The 18,914-nt window shown below is 49.2% G+C and overlaps 1 protein-coding gene across 3 annotated transcripts in view; it reads right to left on the bottom strand.

Annotated features, from left to right (window-relative positions):
- The window catches only part of BMPER (BMP binding endothelial regulator), a 161,703-nt gene that overhangs the window by 142,125 nt on the left and 664 nt on the right, over positions 1-18,914 (bottom strand). For all 3 annotated transcript variants that reach the window (XM_064169888.1, XM_064169889.1, XM_064169890.1), the window contains exon 2: positions 18,207-18,292. In XM_064169888.1, coding sequence (XP_064025958.1) covers positions 18,207-18,292 — 86 coding nt within the window. The remainder of the gene's footprint in view (positions 1-18,206; positions 18,293-18,914) is intronic.

Below are 18,914 nucleotides of genomic sequence, written 5' to 3'. Positions count from 1 at the left end.
ACTCTATCAAACTAATGGCCTTAAACTCATCTGGTACAGCTACAGAAAATGCCAACATGAAAAGGGGGAGGGAAAAAAAAAACCCAAGAAAAAAGAAAAAACAAGCACTATAAAGAACTCTGAATATTTGGCAGAGGCCTTGGAGAGGACCTGTGCCAAACCACAGCTTGCAAGCCACAGCCAACTTTCTACAGGCTTCCCCGCTGGGCTCCTGCTGGCTCGCAGCAGCCATCAGGACGAAGGCTCTCTTCAAGCTGGATTTGCCTTGGAAGAGTTAACAACTAACTAAACCAGGAGCCTGCTCCTTGACTTCAGAGCTGTAGCAAGGAGTGTCTCCATCAGCAGTACCCTGAGCCCACTGCTGCACTGTCAGCTGGCTGCTGAAGAACTTGCAGATGTGAGTTCTGAGGGGGTTGGAATTCTATGGTGAGACTCTTTGCCTTTCCCTTCTGTATTTCCCTCCCCCCTATTTTTTCATGTATTGAAAGCTCTTTTAGGAGGCTTGCCCTGCACCTCTGATATCCTGAGCTTATTAACCATTTATATTGAACAGGGGAAACAAAAATGTTGCTTTCATTTAACCAAAAAAAGGCTGAGGAGAGAAAAGTAATAAAAGTAACAGAGAGAGATTAGAGAGTCACAGAATGTCAGGGGCTGGAAGGGACCTCCAAAGCTCATCCACTCCATCCCCCCTGCCAGAGCAGGATCACCTAGAGCAGATCACACAGGAACAGCCCCTGATGTATCACCTCATCCTCCTGCAACCTCTTCAGCTAATCTGGCCTCTGGGGGCAGGCAGGGAGGAGGCTGCAGCTCTCCCTGCCATGCTGCCCAGCCAGCATCAACCACCCCATTCATAATTCAAGCTCCTCAGGACAGACAATTAAAACAAAGGCAGTGCTGTAAGACAACACCAAGTTTCCCTGCAAATGGGGATTCCCTGCTGCTGTGGGCACGGCAGTGAGTATGTGCAAGTCACCAGGACACATCACTCACAGCCTTCTCACAGGCTACAAGTAGAAATCCCTTTTTTCCCCACTGTGCTTCCTGATGCTCAGCAGCATGAGCACAGAGACCTCGGTGGCCTGCTGCAGCCCCGACAGCTGCTGACAGCAGCCTGCTGCACGGTGCAAGGGAAGGGCTTCCTTCCCCTCACATTTGTGAGTGCTAACACTAACTGCTGAGGCTGCAGCTGGGACCAGGGGCCCATCCCATCAGACACCACCCGAGCACACCTAAGGAGCACGTCCCTGCTCCAGTCAGCTAACTGACAAGGAAGACACAGCCAGACTAAATGACCATGACAGCCAGAGCAGGGTCCAGACCACTTAGCTCTTGGTCTCCCTGCCTCCAGCTCAACCTCCAAGTGCCAATTCAGGTTAGAGCTCTGCAGCTGTGAAGCTGAAGACTAAAAAGTCTTTACCTGCTGACAGAACAGCAGGAGGGGTGCCAGCTATCAGAGACGTGGTCTTCACAGCTTCTACTGCACTCCAACAAGCTCCCTACTGCCATCCAAGTTCCGGGGAGAGGAGCACACTGGGGCTCTTCTGCACACCTTTGCACTGGGTGAGATGCATGCATCTTGCATTCACAGACTCACAGAGATCATGCAGGCCAGCTTATGACCTAACACCACCACACGGACCAGACCCTAGCACTAAGTGCCACATCCAAGCTTGCTTTAAACACCTCCAGGGACAGTGACTTTTCCCATCAGTTTTAATGGTTTTGAGCCAAAAACCCAAATCAGTGTTGGGTTTTCCCCCTGTTTTGCCAATGAAGATTCCTTATGAGGAGAGCCTGAGGGAGCTGAGGCTTTTTAGCCTGGAGAGGAGAAGACTGAGAAGTGACCTCATGCATGTTTATAAGTATGTAAGGGGTGAGCATCAGGAGGCTGGAGCCAGGCTCTGCTGGGTGATGCCCAGTGCCAGCATAAGGGGCAGTGGGTGCAAGCTGAGGCACAAGAGGTTCCATGTGAACCTGGGGAAAAATTTGTTTCCCTGTGAGGGTGACAGAGCCCTGGCACAGGCTGCTCAGGGAGGTTGTGGAGTCTTCCTCTCTGGAGATATTCAAGACCTGTCTGGATGTGCTCCTGTGTGATCTGCTCTGGGTGATCCTGCTCTGGCAGGGGGCTGGGCCAGATGAGCTTTTGAGGTTCTCTCCAGCCCCTGACATTCTATGAAAGCTTGTATTAATTATCAGCCCCCAGTCTAATACCAATACCTAGTAGTAGCCTCAGGCAATACCTGTTAGTGCAAAGCTCAGGGTGCAAAGGATGTTTCCAGACACTCAGACCAGCCAGCAGAGCTTTTCAGATGATAACTGCCCAACTCATTTTGAGTGAGCATAGCCTGGTTTGCCCTGACTGAAGCTGACCTGACAGAATTCCTTCTCCCAGACAGGCAGCTGAGAGCCATAAAATCTTCTGGTTTAGTTTGATTAAGAGGCCACCTGCACACAGCTGAAGTCAGCATCACTGCCTGGGTGTATCAGCTCCCAGAGCACACTGCCCTGATGACCTCCCCTTAAGTGTCATAGTGGGTGGCTTGCAGAAGGAGAGGTTTACTCAAAGCATCTCTGACTCAAATTGTTGCAAACTGCAGCAAAATCGATTGCTGAAGAGGGCAGTGACACATTACCAGGCTGACTTCACAGAGGGGAAAGCAGAGGGTGCCAGAGGTTTAAAATAATCATACAATCACAGAATGGCAGGGGCTGGAAGGGACCTCCAAAGCTCATCCAGTCCAACCCCCCTGCCAGAGCAGGATCACCCAGGAACACATCCAGGCAGGTCTTGAGTATCTCCAAACAGGGAGACTCCACAGCCCCCCTGGGCAGCCTGTTCCAGGGCTCTGTCACCCTCACAGAGAAAGAAATTCCTCCTCATGTTTAAATGGAACTTCCTCTGCCTCAGCTTCCACCATTGCCCCTTGTGCTGGCACTGGGCATCACCCAGCAGAGCCTGCCTCCAGCCTCCTGCCACTCACCTGCACATCTTGATAACCATTGCTGAGGTCACCTCTCAGTCTCCTCCTCTCCCAGCAGCACAGCCCCAGCTCCCTCAGGCTCTGCTCCTAACAGAGCTGTTCCATTCCCTTGAGCAGCTTTGTGGCTCTGTGCTGGACTCTCTCAAGCACTTCTCTGTCCCTCTTGAACTGGGGGCCTAGAACTGGACACAGTACTCCAGATGTGGCCTCAGCAGAGCAGAGTTGAGGGGCAGGAGAACCTCTCTCAACCTACTAGCCACAGCCTTTCTAACCCACCCCAGAATGACATTGGTCCTTCTGGCCACCAGATCACATTGCTGGCTAATTCAACCTCCCATCCACCAGGAACCTCAGATCCTTTTCTGCTTTGCTGCTTTCCAACAGGTCAGTCCCCAACCTATCCTGCTGCCTGGGGTTGTTCTTTCCCAGGTGCCAGACTCTACACTTGCCCTTGTTGAATTTCATTCCATTTCTCCCTGCCCACCCCCCAGCCTGTCCCAGTCTGGTGTGGCAGCCACTCCACCCAGCTCAGTGCCATCAGCAAACTTGCTGACAGTGCACTCTGTGCCCTCATTCAGGTCATTGATGAATCTATTGAACAGAACTGGTCCCAGTACTGACCCCTGTGGGATCCCACTAGACACAGGCCTCAGATAAGAGTCCCTCCCATTGACTACTATAATAATAAACATAGGCTGGATGTTAGGAAGAAGCTGTTGGCAGAGAGAGTGATTGGCATTGGAATGGGCTGCCCAGGGAGGTGGTGGAGTGGCTATGCCTGGAGGTGTTGAAGCTAAGCCTGGCTGGGGCACTTAGTGCCATGGTCTGGTTGGTTGGCCAGGGCTGGGTGCCAGGTTGGGCTGGCTGAGCTTGGAGCTCTCTTCCAACCTGCCTGATTCTATGATTCTGTGATTTTAGATCAAGCCACAGTGCCACATTCTGTCCCATCTCAAAAATTACCTGAATGTCACTGAAGAGCATACCAATAGTCTGCTTTCCCTTCCTAACTACCTTCATCCTGCTCCTGCAGACTGCCTTCAGCTCATTTTCCAGCAGACATTGCCCATGAGAGGCAAACAAAACCACAAACCTAATAAAATCAAAAAGGTACCTTGAAACCTGAGTGCACAGGTTCAGAATTCCTTTTTTTTCCCTGATGAGGGAACTGCATCTCCTACCACAGCCCAAATCCTGACTGACAGCCATTTTTTCCTTCTACTGCTGTACATGAAAGCTTCATTTGAGATCTGCCTTTCAAAGATGCATTGGTTGTTATTTCATAACCATCATTTCCTCACCTTCTGGACAGCCTACAAATGAAATACTCAAATGACAGTTACCTGCCACAGAATCTTTATTGCCTTCTCCCTCTGAAGTCTGCTTACTCAACCCCTACACCACAGATCTAGACAGTGCTAAATGCTCTAGTTTGGGGCCTGAGCCTGTTCTAAACACTTTGAACAAAGCAGCCCTTGAGGCCATGTCCTTCTTAAAGAGTTTAAAAAGCCCAATGGGCCTCCTAACTGACTCTGCAACAAGTCATATCCCATGAAGAAACTCGCTTCTGGACAACGCAAACCCAGGGCTAGATTAAAGAAAAGGGAAGGGAGAGGGGGAGGGGGAAAGGCAGCAAGGTCCCCTGCTGCTCTGTCTGGCCAGAATCATGTCTTTTACTGCCCATATCCTCTCCAGAACCGATGCTCTCATGATATATTACCCTCATACATCACCAAGTGACAGCTTTCTCATGATGCTGTATCCTCAAAGATGTGATGCATGCCAGAAGCAGCAACAGGAGAGCTCAGCTGGGGGGTGGGGGGGGGAGGAGGAGGAGGGATTTATTTTCTTCCAATATTTGTTTTAATCTACACATTGCTGTTTGGTTTTCTGGCTTTAATGTTATCTCATCAGGGAAAAAAAACCCTGTCAATTCTAGCTTCATCATCCACAGGGCTCCCAGGAGTTCCGCAGTAGCAGCACAACTTTAAACTGGAAAGAGGCATAAAGATAACTAACTAAATAACTAAATAAATATCCCTCTTCATTTAATCAAAGCAATCCTTGAAATAGGACCAAAACACCTCGGGAACCACAACCAAATAAAGAACAGTAAGGCCCAAAAAGAAAGCAACAGGAGTCTGGTTTCCATTATTTGGAATTTAGGCAAGACGCCTCCAGACACTGCTGGTTTAATGAACTCGCAGGAAAACTCAGTCCTGACCCTGCATTTGTTTTCTTATGTGATCTTGCCTGTGCTACACAATGGGACTAGGAAAAACACCACCAACAAAGGAGGTTATTCAAGGCAGTCTGCAAAGAGAAGGGGCAGCCTCCAGCTTCTCCCTCAGAGAGGAGCGAGGAGAGACGAGGACCAAGAGCATCTCAGGCAGGACTCCCTTCAAGAGGGCAAGAGTTTTAATGCTGCCTTCAACTCAGAGGATGTCCCTCTCCTTTTCTTTGGCTGAAATTAGTAACACCTCAGAGAGGCAGATGGGAAGTTGAACTGATGGGCAGCTCATGGCAGCCCCACCTAGTTGGTGCCAGCAAGAGAAGGCTCAAGGTCACAGGAGCTTGGTTAGAAAGATTTCCGCCGCGATGTGTCCCTGCTTCGTCTCTACTCAGACTGATGAGGGATGCAAAGTTTCCACCAGCTGCAAAGAGGGAAGGTGGAAGTAAACTTTCCTTGGTTGTGATCAGCTGCACTGCCAAAAGAAGTTAAGATTGGGACTTCTCAAGCCTCCAGCCAGCAGCTAGGAGGAGGAAAAAAAGTGCATCTTGATGTGTGAACTAAACAAAGGAGATGTGGAAGTCATTGAGAGGAAACCGAAAGCCAAAGCTGTCAAAGTCACTTTCACAGTCCTTGAGCTGACTTTGACCACGTTTTGTGGCCTGGCCTTTGCTGGGTTTGGGTGAGATGTAGCAGCCCTCATTCGCAGCACTGATCGCTTAGCCACAGGACAATAGCACTGCAGTCAATGAAACCACCCACAGGGGCTCAGAGGTTTGAGCTGAGCTCTTCAGCAGGGAGGCATGCACAATGCCCTGTGCTCTGAGAAGACCCAGTTAATGACACAGTTATTTTTAAATGCTGCCCTGGAAAGAAGTTTACTGTCCAAAAGAAGAGATTCATATTTCACAACCCCTTTCTGCCTGAAAAACCCAGTGCTTAAAACATGCTTTTTGCATAATCACAACCCTGCAGGGACAGCTCTCACTTCTGAAAAGCAAATTCCCTTCTTGCTGTTTTGCACATGTACAAACAAACAGATTCTGCTATGCCCCAAGCTTGCAGATCTCAGCTAGAATCACGCATTCAATAGAAGCCATAGGAGCAGGTTTGGTTTTCCTTCCCCTCAGTCTGTGCTCTCCTCACTCCTTCCTTTCCCCCTGCCCCACTCTCACTGCTGGAAGTAAAAAAAATACCTGTTTCTGACAAGTAAATGGAGCTGACAGTGGAGTGGAACTCGAAGGTGAAGCTGGTATCCAGAAGCCATTTGTCATACTGACAAAACTGTTTTCAGTCACCAGTGGGACACTTGAAAGCTGTCTGAGCAGTTGGCCTTGACCACCAGCAGTTCTGAGGGCTCCTAAAGGCACTCGTGGGACCGACAACACAACCTGCCTTTGGAAGTCACTCCTGCAGTGATGCCTCCGGATAGATGTAAAGGCAGTGTGATGTATCAGGTGCCAGTAAGATCTTTGCTAACAGGTTATATTTACATAAGGATGGAGTGCAGATAGCATCTTGTTAACTCAATTAATGAGACTCAAATGTCAGGAAGGGGATTATGCCTGGCTTGAAGTTCACAGGGCTCACAAGGCAGCCAGAGATGATTTCATTGTGTGATAGAGCACTGAGCAGAACAAGAGCTCAGTCAGCAACGCTGCTACCCAGGGAGCTAGGGGGGAAGCACAGCAGAAGTCAAAAGATGGTCTGAAATCCAAATGTTTCACACCCTGGGCATAAGGAGGACTCTTCTCCATGAGAGAGTCAAGTGCCATGTGCAAATGAGAATCTGAGGCTGAAGTAGACTAAGAAGAAAACTTGGAAACTTAGTTTTTTTTATTGGCAGCACCTTCCTCTGCAAGTCAAGAAAGTCCTCACTGCAAGTCAACAGCCTGGTCTGGGTTGGAAGAGGAACACTTCATCCAGTCTGCCCACACTGCTGCCTCTCACATGGCAACTGAAATGCACTTCTCTGGTCCAGAGAAAAGAGCACCTCCTGCCCAAGATGAGATCAGCAGCCTCTGTTTCCACAGCCCTTACAGAATCATACAATCAAGCAGGCTGGAAGAGAGCTCCAAGCTCAGCCAGCCCAACCTAGCACCCAGCCCTGGCCAACCAACCAGACCATGGCACTAAGTGCCCCAGCCAGGCTTGGCTTCAACACCTCCAGCCACAGCAACTCCACCCTGGGCAGCCCATTCCAAGGCCTTGTGAACGTTTCATTTGTGTAACTGATGCCTAACCCAGACTGCACTGACCAGTGTTTAACTGTGCCAAGACATCCCATGCCCTCACAGATGTACATTCTGTACCCACAGTTTGAGGTGCCCAGCATGCACCCTTCAGGGAACAAGTAGCACCTGAAAGCACTTGAGTTTCCTACTGTCATGGCCTAGGGTTCTAGCTGATTTTCACATTTCCACTTCAGATGGATTTTTGGGTCAAACAGTTCTTGCTTTTAAGGCCTTGCAGCCTTGCCAAGTCAAATCAGACAGAGACAGACATTTTTCCATCCAGGCTGCATGCTTTCCCTGTTCCCTCCATGTTTTCATGTCAAACAAGCTGCGGTTCAGCATCAGTGCACTATGCAGCATCTCAAGTGTCCACAGCAGCAAGTCTCTCCTGAAATGCTGAAGGCTTTGAGTGCACAGACTGACTATGCCTCAAGCATGCATCTCTGAAGGCTTCTTGCACTATTACACCACCACCATTTTAATGGGTAACGACTTGGACTGTCCAGCACATTTTTAATCCACTGCTTTTGCAAACAACTCATCTGCCAACCCTTGGTTTGCAGGCTAAAACCCTGCATGCTTTGCATTCTGCCTGCCAACAGAATTCTATTCCTTTCTTTTAACCAAGAGCAGTTGCCAGACTGATTCAGCAGTCCACCTAACCCAGTTAACTGCTCCAGCACTGTGCATTAGTGGAGGAGGCAAAGTGCTAAATATGCCAATGGTCAGCTGTGCGCTGCCACGGAGAGAAAAAAAGGTTCCCTTTTACAAGCAAATGGCCACCAGTCCCCCTGCAGTAAGAGCTCTCTGCTCTTATCAGTATTTTAGGTCCCACAGGCAATTCTGCAGCTAATAGTCTTATCTCAAGCCCAGCCACCCTCCCAGGCTCCATCCTGCCTCAATGATTTCCAAACAGTACAACATGGAGGTGTTTCAAAAACTGGCACAACCAGATCATAACCCAGGAGTTCAGCTCGGACTGAGATCCACCTTGAGGTTCATAGAATCAAGCAGGTTGGAAGAGATCTCCCAGCTCAGCCAGCCCAACCTAGCACCCAGCCCTAGCCAGACAACCAGACCATGGCACTAAGTGCCCCAGCCAGGCTTGGCTTCAACACCTCCAGGCACGGCCACTCCACCACCTCCCTGGGCAGCCCATTCCAATGCCAATCACTCTCTCTGACAACAACTTCCTCCTAACAGCCAGCCTAGACCTGCCCTGGCACAGCTTCAGACTCTGTCCCCTTGTTCTGGTGCTGCTTGCCTGGCAGAAGAGACCAACCCCACCTGGCTACAGCCTCCCTGCAGGTAGCTGCAGACAGCAAAGAGCTCTGCCCTGAGCCTCCTCTGCTGCAGGCTGCACCCCCCCAGCTCCCTCAGCCTCTCCTCACAGGGCTGTGCTCCAGGCCCCTCCCCAGCCTTGCTGCCCTTCTCTCAACACCTTCCAGCACCTCAACATCTCTCTGCAATGGAGGAGCCCAGAACTGGACACAGCACTCAAGGGGTGCCCTGAGCAGTGCTGAGCACAGGGGAATGAAAATACAGAGAATGAAAACTATAGAGCTGGGAGATTGCTGGGGAGAATGGATGAGGAAAGGAGGATGCAAACCACAGGCAATGCACAAAGACAGTGTCTCAGCGAGGTGGTGCTACACAGCCCTAGTTTAAGAGCCCATTCTGGACCACTGTCTAGAGCAAGTGGATTCCAAACCAGGGTGGAAATGGGGAAAAAAAGAGCAGGGAAAAAACCAAAACCCTAATAAATAAATGGGAGAGACAGACAAAACATATATGAAATCCAGGTCTTGGCACACAAAGTCAGCTCCTGGGGATGATGAGGGATGGGTCCACGCTCCACTTGGATGCAGAGCTCAGCCCTGGGTTCAGCTGGATGCAAAACGGTGCACAGAGCTTGATCAGACAAAAGGTCAGCCCAGGAATGGTTTTTAGCTGCAGCTTAATGCACGAGATGAAGAGGCCAGGAGGCCTCAGAGGAAGTAATTACAGCAGTTATTAGGTACAATATGAGCAAGCACTGGTATGATAGTCATTTTAATAGCAGTGCTACAGGTAAAAGCTTTTATACAGTATTGTTTCTTTTCCCCCCTTCACAATGGCCTTTTATTTGACCATAAGTTCAATATAAAAGGGTTGAGTTTTCATTTGATTTTTTTCCCCTTCTTTGTTGGGGAGAGGGAGGAGGAGGAGACTGTTACTGAATATTTCTCTTCGCTCCAAAACTTCTATTAAAACATGCTGAGGAAATAAAAGCAGATCTTTGGTGGGGAAAGGGAGGGGGGGAATAAATAATAAAACATCTATTTTTATATAACAGCAGCACAAAGCAAGAGCAGCACAAGTCCTGCCACTGTGAGCCATTCACTTACAGGACCATAACTCTTAAAAAGAAAAAAGGCTGTTAACAACTCAATGGAAGAAACTTGAAAGCTAATAAAAACTCTATACAGGTACCTGTGTGCTTCTAAAATGCCATTCTGACATTGGACCAGCTCTTTAATTATGGGTGGGTTTTTCTGTCTTACTGGCAATAAAGCAAAGCACCTTAACTCTGACTGATCCATTTTGCACTCGTTGCAGACACATTCCAAAGACATTTGCAACTTATTTTACCTTTTCCAGTTAGTTCCTGGCATGGAGGTGTTCAAAAAAAAAGACTGAATGAGGCACTTAGTGCCATGGTCTGGTTGATTGGACAGGGTTGGGTGATAGGTTGGGATGGATGATTTTGGAGGTCTCTTTCAGCCTGGTTGATTCTATGTATTTCATTCTCAATATTCTGCCAGGCACCCGGCCACAGAACAAGGGGACACAGTCTCAAGCTGTGCCAGGGCAGGTCTAGACTGGATGTTAGGAGGAAGTTGTTGTCAGAGAGAGTGATTGGCATTGAAATGGGCTGCCCAGGGAGGTGGTGGAGTGGCTGTGGCTGGAGATGTTGAAGGCAAGCCTGGCTGGGGCACTTAGTGCCATGGTCTGGTTGTCTGGCTAGGGCTGGGTGCTAGGTTGGGCTGGCTGAGCTTGGAGGTCTCTTCCAACCTGCTTGACTATGATCCTATGATACTCTTTCACATCTGAGTTCTTTAATTATGCCCAAGAGAATCTCACTTCCATACCTGATGGATTTGATCTCTATTGTTACAGAGGCACAGCATCAGCTCTCCCCTAGGAGCATTTTGCCAGGACCAGGTCAGCACTGTTCTGTTTGCACAGTGCAGCTGACTCTCTGTTAGAAATGTGTGAACAGAGAACTCCCCTGTGGCCTGAAGACAACATGAAACAGCTTCTTCTAGCCTGCAGATGTCCATGAGCCATCACACCACATCTCTAAGCTAAACTGCACAGCAAGCGGAAGCCAAACACGCCAGAGCAGGGATGTGCCAAGCTTGGAGGCAGCTCTTGGACATGAAGCAAAGTGCAGGAAGCAGACTCCAAAAGGTCCACAGATGGCACAGACACAGCACCCAGCTGTGCTACAGTCCATACTAGTTCTCTGGTGTTCCCAACATAGGAAGGTCACAGAGCTGTTGGAGAGAATCCAGAGGAGGGCATGAAGATGAGCCAAGGGCTTGAGCAGCTCTGCTATGAGGACAGGCTGAGGGAGCTGGAGGTGTTCAGCCTGGAGAAGAGAAGGCTCTGGGGATACCTTACAGCTGCCTTCCAGTACCTGAAGGAATCCTCCAGGAATGCTCCAGAGGGACTTTTCACAAGGATGTCTAAAGACAGGACAAAGGGAAAAGGTTTGAAGCTGAGACACAGCAGGGTTAGACTGGAGCTGAGGAAGAAGTTCTTCAGTATGAGGGTGATGAAACTCTGGAATAGGCTGCCCAGAGATATTGTGGCTGCCTCCTCACTGGGGGTGCTGAAGGCCAGACTGGATGAGGGCTTGAGCAACTGAGTCTAGTGGAGAGGTGTCCCTGCCCATGGTGGAGAGGCTGCGGTAGATGATCTCTGAGCTCCCTTCCAACCTGAGCCAGGCCCTTTTTAAGCTGGGGACACCAGAACTGGATGCATGGTGTCCATGACAAAGCACACATAGGACACCCAGCCACACCAGGCATGGAGCTGTGCCTGCTTTTTGTCTTCAACTGCTTTTTTGGGGGTGTTGGTGGGTTTTTTGCTATCAGAGGTGGCAGCTACATCTGTATCTTCTTTGAAACCGGATAAGAACTAATAAAGCTTTCATCAGGCTGGAGCATGTTTGTGCTCCAGGAAGCCTTCATGCCCCAGTCAGAACAACATTCTCTTCTGCAGTGATATGGGGGTGAAAACTAGCAGTACACTACTGCATCCCAGGCTTTTGCTGGGTCTTGGCTATTTCTGCGGCTGAGGAGAAAGCTGACTGCATTATCCAGCAATAAAGAGCAAGGCTAATCTGAAAGAAGATGCAGCCTGGGTAGATTCTGCAGTTGAAGGATGCAAACTATTGGGATTAAATTAAATAAAACAGGTATGAAAGAATTGTTTGATGAGCTCTTTTTTTAATGATCCCCCCCCCCCTTTTTAATATTCACTACTCCACTAAAAGGCATCTGGGCTGCATTATACTTTGAGGCAACAACAATTGAATCCTGATGTCCTAAACACTGCCATCTTCACCAAACACGTGTCAAACACTTGCTCTGGGGCTAGCTGTGCACTTCCAGCTCACACAAGTGCCACAGAAGCCAACCATGCTCTAAGCAAGAAAAAGAGAAACTACAATCCCAGCAAACCCAGCAGCCTGCTTGCTTCAGCCTGCAGTGAGGAGCTGAGAGAGGAGATGTGTTTGGGAGGGGGGCAGAGAACACCCCAAAGGGCTGAGGTCACAGAATCAAGAAGGTTGGAAGAGAGCTCCAAGCTCAGACAGCCCAACCTAGCACCCAGCCCCACCCAATCAACCAGACCATGGCACTAAGTGCCCCAGCCAGGCTTGGCTTCAACACCTCCAGCCACAGCCACTCCACCACCTCCCTGGGCAGCCCATTCCAATGCCAATCACTCTCTCTGACAACAACTTCCTAACAACATCCAGCCTAGACCTCTCCTGGCACAGCTTCAGACTCTGTCCCCTTGTTCTGGTGCTGGGTGCCTGGCAGCAGAGCCCAACCCCACCTGGCTACAGCCTCCCTGCAGGGAGCTGCACACAGCAATGAGCTCTGCCCTGAGCCTCCTCTTCTGCAGGCTGCACACCCCCAGCTCCCTCAGCCTCTCCTCACAGGGCTGTGCTCCAGGCCCCTCCCCAGCCTTGCTTCCCTGCTCTCAACACCTTCCAGCACCTCAACATCTCTCTGCAATGCAGGAGCCCAGGACTGGACACAGCACTCATTCTTCCATGTGTTGCTTTGCTTGCACTTGGCTTGCCTGCCCTAGCTAGGCAGAACACTAGATCTTGGAACAACGAATTTCACATCATTGGTTTGTTGGTTTGGGGTTTTTTTATGAGCAAAGGTCAAGCTCTACCTTGCAGACTCGGATTTGAAAGTGGAAATTTAACCTGCAGAATGCTGTCTCGTGACGAATAAAACTCAGGCCAAGCAAAGCTCTGATTTCTCTGTTTCCTCAGCTTGTGTCTCCAAACCTTTCTCAGGTTTCCAACACTTGGTTACACTTTCTGGCTCACATCTATTTCCCTCTGTTCTGGATTTAGGTGATAAAAGCTTGAGACGTACAATTACCACTCCTCAGGTGCAGTTGGCAGGTGTGAGGTGCAGGCATGAGGCAAGGAGAGAGGAGAACCTTTCACTGAGGTCTGTCAAGATCAGCAGTGGCTTTTATCAGCTGTTTCTGGACACAATTCCCTTTGTTCTGAAGTGTTTTGGAAAAGTAAAAAAACCCAAACCACACCAATCTAAGACCTTCTTTCCCCACAAAAGGGCCCACTGAAAATGAAGCCCTTCACTCTCTGGAAAAGAAAGAAAAACAAAAGGCTCTTGCAACGTGAGGCCACTGTCAGCTGAGGTTACCAATCCATCTCCTTGCACTTTTTGGCTTCTCACCTGCCTGCTTCAGCTCCCACTCCTCACAGAATCACAGAATTAACCAGGCTGGAAGAGATCTCTAGGATAGAATCATGGAATGGTTTCAGTTGGAAGGGAGCTCAAAGCTCAGCCAGTTCCAGCCCCTGCCATAGGCAGGGACACCTCCCACTAGAACAGGTCGCTCAAGGACTCATCCAACCTGGCCTTGAACACCTCAAGGGAGGTTGTGGAGCACAGAATCATCGAATGTTAAGTGGAAGTGGACACAAGACCAAAGCACGGTAGCTCTAACAGCACTTTGTGGACACCAGCAGCGAGTCATACATCACAGGTTTGAAAACCTCTGGATCATGAATCATAGAATGAAGCAGGTTGGAAGAGAGCTCCAAGCTCAGCCAGCCCAACCTAGCACCCAGCCCTGGCCAAGCAACCAGACCATGGCACTAAGTGCCCCAGCCAGGCTTGGCTTCAACACCTCCAGGCACAGCCACTCCACCACCTCCCTGGGCAGCCCATTCCAATGCCAATCACTCTCTCTGCCAACAACTTCCTAACAACATCCAGCCTAGACCTCCCTGGCACAACTTGAGGCTCTGTCCCCTTGTTCTGTTGCTGCTTGCCTGGCAGAAGAGCCCAACCCCACCTGGCTACAGCCTCCCTTCAGGTAGTTGTAGCCAGCAATGAGCTCTGCCCTGAGCCTCCTCTTCTCCAGACTAAACAACCTCAGCCTCTCCTCAGAGGGTTTGTGTGAAGTCAGCTTTCATTTGACTGTGCCCATCCATGCCTCTCGAGTGGCTCAGGAGAGCAGGCACATCCAAAATCTGGCATCCATGCAGCCTGCCTGCTGTCAGGCAAAGAGATTAAATGAGTGTGCTGATGCTGTGACTCTGCCACCCACATCCACTCACAAAGTGAAAGTGCACAGAGTGAGAAGGGATGGCTTTGTAGTCAAACCATTAGAGCAGGAACTAGGAGGCTTGAGCTTTCATCACAGTTCAATGAGAAATTCCTTGTGGACAAACCACAATCTTTGACTTTTCTCTCTAAAGCAAAAAGAGCAAAACAAAAGCCCCACTCCCCCCCAAGAAAACCCAAAAACCCCATCCCAAAAGGGCTGCTTCTTGCAGCCAACTGAGTTTAATGACTAGTTCTATGTTTATTAAGTGCTTAGAGATGGTTAGCTGGACAGAAAGGTACCACTGCTGAAATGCTGTGATCCTAAGAGCTCACATAAAACCTTTTATCTTGCAGATATTTAAGCTGGCCAAGCTTGTGGCCACTACTAAGACCACAGAGATGTATAAACTGCACTGAACTCCAGGTTGTAGGCAGAGTGGCTTGTTCAGCTGGCAGCTCTTGCATGCAGAGCTACAAGACTGCATTCACACACACACACTTGGTCTGACCTGTTTCCTTTTACTAAAGTCAAACACCAGTGCTGTTCCCTGCACTTCACCACATTTCATTTGGACCAGCAGGGAAGTCCAGACCAGAGCTAGCTCGTGATGGGTGCAGTGCCTGTTTGTTAGCAAAGCATTAGCTATTCCCTAGAAGTGAGTGACTTTAGGCATCAGCTATCCCCTAGAAGTGAGTGACTCCAAGTACCACAAATACCACCTGCAGCACAGGTCCCCCAGTCTGAGTTCCCACATCACCATAACTTCTCTTTCTGCACAGCAGATGCTTAACACTGAACTTGTCTTGTCAGGCTGTTTCAAGGAGATGCTCAGCAGTGTTCCTTTACTACACAGGGGTTTGTGTTACCAGTACATCTAACACAAGAGCTAGAAGCTCTTACCCCAAGCTCTGTTTGATCTGCCCTGCCTCTGCTAATCAATGAGAAAAGACAACTTCTAGGTTTGGTCTCCTTATCAAGACCTCTCCACGGAGCACAAAGAATCCTATCACTTTTTCAGTCTTTGTTGCTTTATTGCAGCTTACTCACAACCTATGGGTTCCCAGGTTTTACCACGTTTACTCAGAGTCCTACCTCTTGCTTTGCCCTCCCAGCCGACAGAGCTTCTTAGGAGAAAGCTGAGTTTATGCTGAGTCCCTCTTGCCCTTCCTCAGATGCGTTCCCACGCTCTACAGGACACAACCTGCAAAGTCAGGCCTGTCAAACACCTGATAATTCAGGTCCTGCATTTCAGTTCATTCTTCTCTCATGCGTGAGATGAGGAAAGCTCTGGAAGGGAAGTATTCAGATATCCTTTCCTTTTTCTCCCAGAGCTGTTCAGCTTTCCATAACCTGTGCAGTTATTTATGGCAGTCTGCAGTCATGGAAATGTATCCCTGCTAGGGGAGACCTGCCATAATCCAGCCCAGTACTTCAGCTACTCACTTCATTCCTGTTTTTAACAGAAGTGCTCTCTGTTGAATTTTCTGTCCTCTCCTGGACAGAAGCAATTGCTTCCCTTCCTGGAACAGCTGATTAAGCTTTTTATTTGCTCTGTTCCTATGATATGAATATCCATCAGGCTTGCCCTTGAAGAGTATGATCAGTCTTCCAGAGAAAGTTCCTCACTGAATTGCTATTAAACAATCAATATTTCTAGGTGGAGGGAAGGAAACTTGCTTCACTCTTCCCTCCTGGCTGCAAGTCATCACAGTGTTTCTTTTGATTCTGCTCTCCCCAGACCTCTTAGAACTTATCTTTCCCCTCGTGGGAAGAGGCCTGACCAGAGATTTCAGTCCAATCAGTCACTGCTTTGGATGCTGCACAGCGTTACAGTCAGTATCTCCAGCCTGCTTTCCTTCTCCTCTACCAGGTCTCCCAGATTCCAACTCAAGAAACAGAAACCACATTTGTGCTTTGGCAGGAGTACAAGAGAGCCTATCCAGCACAGGTAACTGCAGTAACTCCCTGAAGCTCTGCACTCTTACAACATAGCATCCTCCAAGCACAGAAGGCAGCCAAATGCCCTCAGCTGCCATTTCATTAAAGCAAACCCTGGGAACCGCAGCGATTCCGAGTCCCTACGTCCCGTGGTATTTCGCAGTTCTTCATGTTCATGCACTAAAAGGATGCTCATTGATTCAACAAAGCCAAAGTCTGGAGAGATCTATAAACACGAGTATTTCACCCTGCTGCATTACTGCCCTGATGCCCAAGCCTGAACTTGTGCTCCTGCACAGATAAATTGCTTCCTCGCTGGTTAACACCAGCTTCCATTAGCCAGAGTGGTGGCAGACATTTGGGAAGGTGATCCATGATAAAACACAGCTTCATCTCTTTTTTTTTTCTTGCAGTTTTCTCTTTGATTTCTCCACTCACCACATCCCACACTCCTCTTTTCCCCACCCCCCTCTGCTTGGAAGAATCAATAACTTATACTTTAGTGTTATTAGCTAAGAAGTTCTCGTTGTGCCTCCCTTAAAGTCTGGTGAACTCAGAGCAGTGGTAGACATCAACCTCAGTGGGGCCTGAGATAAGGGCCCTACAGTTCCCAGTATTGCCTCCTGAAAGGCAATTTGACACAAGCCTTTAATTGTTTCATGGGTTTACAACAATGCTGGCTAAAGCTAATAATATTGATAGCAATAACAGAAGCTGGGGAGAGGGTGTCTTGATTTTTTGAGTCCTGAAGCAGAGCACATTCCATACATTCAGCTACCCTACAACTTCCAAGGTTGTGCTTTCTGAGCTGTACTTTTCTTTGCATTCAACAGCAAATTAGGGTTTATGGCTTTCTTTTAAATGTATTGTACAAAGTTTTATTTAGAACAACTGCTTTGGAAGAAGCTTTATTTAGAACAACTGGGTTTCAGCATCTCCTAAGCTTTGGCTTCACTCAGCTAAACAGCTCCCAAAAGTTACAGAATCACAGAATTAATCAGGGTGGAAGAGATGCCAAAGATCATCCAGCTCCAACCCTAGCTGCCATGGGCAGGAACACCTCACACTAGGTCAGGTTGCTTACAGTCCCATCCAGTCTGGCCTTAAAAACTTCCAGGGAAGGAGGTTCTACCACCTCCCTGGGCAACCTGTTTCAGTGTCTCACCACCCTCATGCTGAAGAACTTCTTCCTCACATCCAATCCAAACCTACCCACTCCTAGTTTTGCTCCATTCTCCCCAGTCTTGTCACTACCTGACACCCTAAAGCCTCTCTCCAGCTTTCTTGTAGCCTCCTTCAGATACTGAAAGACCACAGTAAGGTCTCCTCAGAGCCTTCTCCTCTCCAGACTGAACAGTATGAATGCTTAACACTGAAGCAGAGCTCCCAAGACAGAGAGTGCTTCTGCCCCAAACGTGCATCAGCTGGTGACACTATTAACCACTGAACTCCCAGCACAGCAGGCAGCCTCACCCCTGGAACAAAGCAGCCTGATGAAAGCACCACTTGTGCTTTCGCTGTCCTCTTAGCACAGCCTATACAGTCACATCGCAGCCTTCACCTTGCTCCCTTGGGCAGCTCCTCAGCCACTGGTGTGTGACACCAAGCACGTGGGAGCTCAAAGCAGCAGCATTTCCAACCCTTCCCTTTCACTCTCCTCACTGTGCTTTGGGGTAACAGCTCTCCCTCCCAATTCACATGGGAAATGCAGCCCCACAACACCATACTAAAGTCCTGTACAACTTTGTGCCCGAGACTTTTAAAGACAAAGAAAACACAGCCAGGTCATGGATTGCAATCCTCTCCATTAGCTCAGCTCTGAGATAACCTCGTGTGGTCAGAGAGGCGACAGAGACACCCGAGATGTGACTGTGTGGAACCTTCCCCTCCCTGGGCAGCCTCTTAGCGCAGGCCTGCATGTTCCTACAGTGTGAAATCCAAACTCACCAGGCAAACGCACACGATGCACGGGTTGTCTGTGATAAATGGTATCTGCAGAATCTCCCCTTCGTTGTCACACTTTGCAACGGACCCTGCAAGAGAAACAGCAATTGTAAAACACATATTTCAGCTCCCCCAGCTGCCTTCGGAAGCTGCCCTTGTGCTCACGTTTCACCCCTGCCACCGTTCCCAGCCTCCAGTTTGAAAGCTTGCCTCAGATTTTAACCAAGCAAGGATGTAAGACTCCAAAGGGAGCTGGGAACTAGACAAGGCTTTTATTACTGCACGAACCTAGAGCTGCTTTGTGCCCCAGTTATAGCAGAGAAGGAGGCCTTCTCTCTTCTCAGATGACGTGTGGGGAATAACGAGCACGCCGTGCAAAAGCAGGGCACTTCTGCAAGGAGGGATCCGCAGCTCACTGCGAGCAGCAGAGTGCTGCCCCTCACGCTCCCACGACTTGGACCAGGAGTGCAGCCCGAGCCCTCAACCAAGCATCCTTCCAGTGCACAGCATCCAACTGGCAGATGAGTCACAATTAGCAGGCTGACTGTCAAACGGAATCAAATTAGAACTCCCTTTATGGCCCTCACGCTGATTAGCTGGTATTGTGTCATGCTGGAATCACTTCTCATAAGCTAATGGCTCCTCGTTTCCACTAGAGATTGATTCAGCCTTTCCCTCCGTGCCCCAGATAGCAGGAAAATGCAAACCTCG

This window comes from Pogoniulus pusillus, chromosome 32 (assembly GCF_015220805.1).
Source record: "Pogoniulus pusillus isolate bPogPus1 chromosome 32, bPogPus1.pri, whole genome shotgun sequence".
NCBI classification, from domain to species: domain Eukaryota; kingdom Metazoa; phylum Chordata; class Aves; order Piciformes; family Lybiidae; genus Pogoniulus; species Pogoniulus pusillus.
Note: the sequence above shows the minus strand (reverse complement) of the source record. Positions and strands in the feature narration are given on the sequence as shown.